This window comes from Pyrus communis, chromosome 8, assembly GCF_963583255.1.
Source record: "Pyrus communis chromosome 8, drPyrComm1.1, whole genome shotgun sequence".
Classification (NCBI taxonomy): Eukaryota; Viridiplantae; Streptophyta; class Magnoliopsida; order Rosales; family Rosaceae; genus Pyrus; species Pyrus communis.
This window is the reverse complement of record NC_084810.1, coordinates 25,482,230-25,487,060: the sequence shown is the minus strand read 5'-3', so window position 1 is coordinate 25,487,060 and position 4,831 is coordinate 25,482,230. Positions and strand designations below refer to the sequence as shown.

Sequence of the window (4,831 nt, the reverse complement as noted above, 5' to 3'; positions counted from 1 at the left end):
CTCCACCCACTACCACTAGAGAGCGGGACGGGTGCCGCCTACCCACCAAACCCAAAAGTAGAGGGCGGTGTCCTTTGGGATTTCTAGAGGAACATTAGGTAGATACGCTTTGCACCACAAAAATGTGCAAACCAATTTGATTTTGGGTTTCTAGTAATATCCTTTCTTTTCTTAATTTTAAACTAGAAAGAATTGCCCCTCCACTTACCCTTTGCACGGCGTCTATTCTTCCTTAATAGACTGATTTTACAGTGTTAATGCCAATATTTACACGATAAAATATACATGTTAACGACCATTATGATTAACATCTTATCTACATCAGATCGACGTTCTGTTATCTAATAAAGAAAAAAATGTCTTGTTTAGAGAATAACTGCCTCATCAAGATATTACCAAACCATGACAGTAAAAATAACATTAATAAAACTACAAGACATTTTTCTTTAGGGTTGCAACAAATCAATAAAGCACAATTGCAGTAAAAACTTGATTTCCAAACTAATTTACAATAAGAATGAAGGAGCCACAAGCAATATGGGTTTTCAAAAATGCTGTTGGTGCATTATTCAGAGATGTGATCTGATAATTCAAAGACTGCCTGCTGTCTGCAGTCTAACACTGAAATGGTAACTGGTCTTAATATGCACTGCACGATCTATATATTGCACGAAACAAAGAAGGTCATGGACCGCGAGGTGTGCTGAAACAGAAACAGCCGGTAGACTGGTCTTCAGGTATCATGCCGCCTCCCTTGCTAGTATCTATTGCATACAACATTTTCACTACCTCTTCCATTTCAGGGCGTTTATCCGGGTCTGCATCCCAACATTTTCGCATGACGCTAGCCAATGTGCTTGGACAACATCTGGGGATTTCTGGTCGTAAATTCTGCCATCCAAGCATAAAATATTAGGACTAACATTTGGTGATCAACATTACTTAAAAGCCAAAGACAAACAAGTTTTGCTACATCAGTTCCACTACTTCAAAACAAATTTGCAGTAAAATCTCGTAAAGAAATTAAAGCAGTATGTGCAACGACAAACCAACCTGTTGCACTACTGCAGATGAGACATCAGCAAAACTTAGATTAGGATACGGCATGTCGCAGCAATAGATTTCCCACAAGCAAATACCAAAACTATAGACATCGCATTTCCTGTTGTATGGCTTGCCATAAAGGAACTACAAAAACCTTGATGTTAGAATTCTAATCCAATTTGCAGCAAGGGGAATCTATAAATAAAAGAATGTCACTCGCTTCAAATGTGTTTAGAACTAGATTTGGCAATAATTTACAAAAAAGTAGGTACCTCTGGGGCCATGTACCCATGGGTACCGGTCTCCCCAGTCATGTTCCTTGATTTACGAGCTTCTATTAGAGTAACGCCAAAATCAACAATTTTCAATGTTCCATGATTATCAACCAACATATTTTCCGGCATGACCTCACGGTGTAAAATTTTCTTCGAGTGAAGATAGCTCAAGCTGAGAGAATGAAACACCAAGGATGAAATCCTTTAGTTTGAAACCCAACAAAAAAACAGAATTAAATCAAGCACCAAAAATGAACCCAACTCACCCTTTGGAGAGATCCAAAGCAAGTTGAATCACAACCTTAAAGGCAAGTTTGTTTCTTCTATTCCTGATCAAAAATCTCCTTAGCGTCCCAGTAGTAGGAACAAACTCAACGACAACACAACAAGCTCTTGAAGTAGGAGAATTATGGCAATCACTTGATGTGTTTTTAACAGGGATTTTTAGGCCAGAAGTTCCCATTGAAGCTCCTAAAAACTGTCACAAATATAATGGTTACAGTTTAAATAGATAAATCTCAACCACAGGAGAAGATAACAGCACATGAACATCACATAAACCTGAAAAATGACATTTAAACAGTATCAAAATTTCTATCTGAAGCTATCGTGACTTTATAGGACGCAAACTGAGATGAAGAACCAATATTACTAAATTTACCTTTGGAAAATTTGGGTGGTCAAACTTATGCCAAACAGCAACCTTTTGCTGAAATGATGCCCGAAGAGCAGCAGTTTCAGCTGCTGTGGCAACACCATCCTCCCCCCAATCAAATATATTCACTATAATATCAAGAATACACAGGCCATGAGAAGAAATTGACAAAAAACTTAAATACAGGGTCACCTATGGTTGGGAGTTCATTATTCAATCAAATAACACCGCTTTCTTACATTCAATCAAAAAAATTTATGTAGTTGTAAATTTGTATCTATACTTAGGCAAACAATCACATGTATTCTTTTCTGCAATGAAATAAACCCCTAAGTCTAATAACAACGAAAGTTTGAAATCTGAGTTCAGCATGCTAAAACCATTCCCAATAGATTCATTAACCATCTAATACACGGTCACTATAGCATGTTCTGTAATACAACAATCCCAAACGAGCCCTTGATACTATACTAAACAATTATAGATGATGGCTTACCGTCTAGGCGTCCACCAACTCAACAAACTGTAAAATTTCTCAATTCCGTTTCATTTCTGGTGAAACCCATTGACCACTAAACAATGTTTTAAAGTCTCAAACATGGAAAACTTTAGGCATGCAAACAAATCCTGCACGTCACCAAAATTGCAACGAAAAAGAATTGAAAACGAATTGAAGTCTTCAGAGAAATCAAAGTACCTGCAACATCTTGGCGGTTATATGCACCGCGATACACGGTGCCATAGGCTCCATGAGCAATATCATGTCTTATATCCAACTTTGCCAAATCAATCTCCCACTCTTCCATCTTTGCGTTCACCTCCCTCTCCGTCTCCCAACCCCTACTCAAATGCTTCTCCAACTGGATATCCCGCCAAATCTCAAATTATCACTCCTTCACAAAATAAAAAAATTTCTTAAACCCCCGAAAACTTGATTGAAACTTTGACAACGGAACTGAAAAAATATAAACGGCCCCCCAGAATCTTGGAGCTGAAGAATCACACCAAATCAAGAAAAAAAATGGGATAGGAAAAAAGGAAGAAAACAATATAGAAAAATAGAGTTTTGGGTATTAAACTAGAGTGAGAGAGTCATTAGAAATAGTGAATAGAATCGTGAAAAGAAAAAATCAAACAAGGAAAATAATACATAGGAAAATTTACGCGCGGGTTTGAGCAGTAAATTTATGGGTCAGCAGCAAGTGGTTCGGAGCACAAGCTCAGCAGCAAGTTAATCATTAAATTCGTTCTCCCCTAAATTCTACCAAGAAGAAAACAAAAACAATATTTGGAACAGAGGTCAAGAACTCATAGCCCCTAATTCTTGAATACCTTAAAACTGAAGATTCGGAACACAGATGGTGGTCAGGAGTGCTCGAGTTGAGAAAACATGATGGTGATGGTTGGACGGACGGACGGAGCTCTGTGCTGCGAATTTGGGTCTGAGAGTCCAGAGTCCAAGTCGAGTCGAGAGAGAGACAGACAGAGAGTCGATGTCTGAGTGAGAGAGACAGACTGAGAGTGGGAGTTGTGAGAGAAATGGGAAGTCAACGGTGCAGGACCGAGTCCCGTTTGCCCACCCGATAAGGTATTACAATTGTTTTGGTCAGACAAACGTCCACTTGATATGGAGTTGGTGGGAGTTGGTGGGAATCTGTGACTTTTGATTGTGTCATTTTTTCTGCATATTAACGAAGTATTAAAACTGTTTGGGAGCGGAAAAGAATCCATTGCTTTCTACAAAGCTACAAGGGAAGAAGGATGAGCGTTCTGCATCCACCATCTTCGTTCTTGTCGCATTAACACAGGGACAAGGTACCTTTCTTTTTTGGCTACCACTGTTGAATAAGAAGAGTATCCAAGATAACTCTAATGATCTCACAAAGAAGAAAATAGAGCACACTCTTAAAGAAAGCTCACAAACAAACTAATTAACAAAGCTTTTCTTATTTAGCTCTAGGCTTTGTTTTTCCTTGGATGATTTACAATGCTTGAGGACTTGAGTATTTATAGCAAACCAAATGATTAAACTAAGATTATTTATTACCACACAAAACACATTAATTGCACCTAATAATTTTTATTCAACCATACCTAACATTGCCTAACTTTCCATACCTAATTTTGACATTGATTTTCAACACTCCCCCTCAATGTCAGCTCTCATTCTTTGCACTGTGCTGAGCAGACATCGAAAATTTTCGAGCTTGCCTGTATTTAAACTTTTTGTGAACAAGTCCGCAACTTGATCATTCATCTTGACTTGTCTCATCTCAATCTCTTCTTGTAGAACCTTTTCTCTGATAAAGTGGTAGTGCACTTCCACATGTTTAGTTCTTTCATGAAAGACTGGATTTTCCGCCAAGCGAATGACCGATTGGTTATCATAGTACAATGGTACTGGATAATCTACTGGTTGATGTAGATTACTCATCAACTGTACCAGCCATGCATTCTCTTGAGCTGCCATTGCTGCTGCTCTATACTTTGCTTCTGTGGTTGACAAAGATACCGTTGGCTGTCTCTTGCTACACCAAGACATGGTTCCAGAACCAAGCTTAAACACATACCCAGTTGTTGATCTCCTGGTGTCATGATCTCCCGCATAGTCAGCATCACAGTAACCAACTAACTTGCAGTCTTTACCTTTCTTGTACAAAAGACCATAGTCAATTGTACTCTTCACATATCTCAGTATTCGTCGAACTGCTTCCAAATGAGGCTTCTTTGGATTTTGCATGTACTGACTCATCACACCAACTGCATAAGAAATGTCAGGTCGAGTCAAGGTTAAGTAGATCAGACTACCTACCAATTGTCGATACATCGTCGCATCTTCCAAATCTTTTCCTTCATG

At 38.6% G+C, this 4,831-nt stretch overlaps 1 protein-coding gene across 1 annotated transcript; it reads right to left on the bottom strand.

Annotated features, from left to right (window-relative positions):
- Positions 1-482: 482 nt before the first annotated feature.
- LOC137743812 (serine/threonine-protein kinase 54-like) lies at positions 483-3,153 on the bottom strand. The gene is made up of 6 exons (XM_068483749.1): positions 2,672-3,153; positions 1,981-2,102; positions 1,586-1,797; positions 1,317-1,491; positions 1,054-1,188; positions 483-891 (listed from the first exon to the last, which is right to left on the bottom strand). The coding sequence occupies exons 1-6, from the start codon at positions 2,778-2,780 to the stop codon at positions 685-687; spliced, it is 960 nt and encodes a 319-aa protein (XP_068339850.1). The 5' UTR covers positions 2,781-3,153; the 3' UTR covers positions 483-684.
- Positions 3,154-4,831: the final 1,678 nt, after the last annotated feature.

What these genes read in the sequence shown, in the direction of transcription:
- LOC137743812 (XM_068483749.1), bottom strand. Translation starts at nt 2,780, where the DNA reads ATGGAAGAGTGGGAGATTGATTTGGCAAAGTTGGATATAAGACATGAT. An exon ending in TAACCGCCAAGATGTTGCAG is followed by an intron (nt 2,103 to 2,671) that starts GTACTTTGATTT and finishes TTGATATTATAG; the next exon opens with TGAATATATTTGATTGGGGG. An exon ending in ACCACCCAAATTTTCCAAAG is followed by an intron (nt 1,798 to 1,980) that starts GTAAATTTAGTA and finishes TATTTGTGACAG; the next exon opens with TTTTTAGGAGCTTCAATGGG.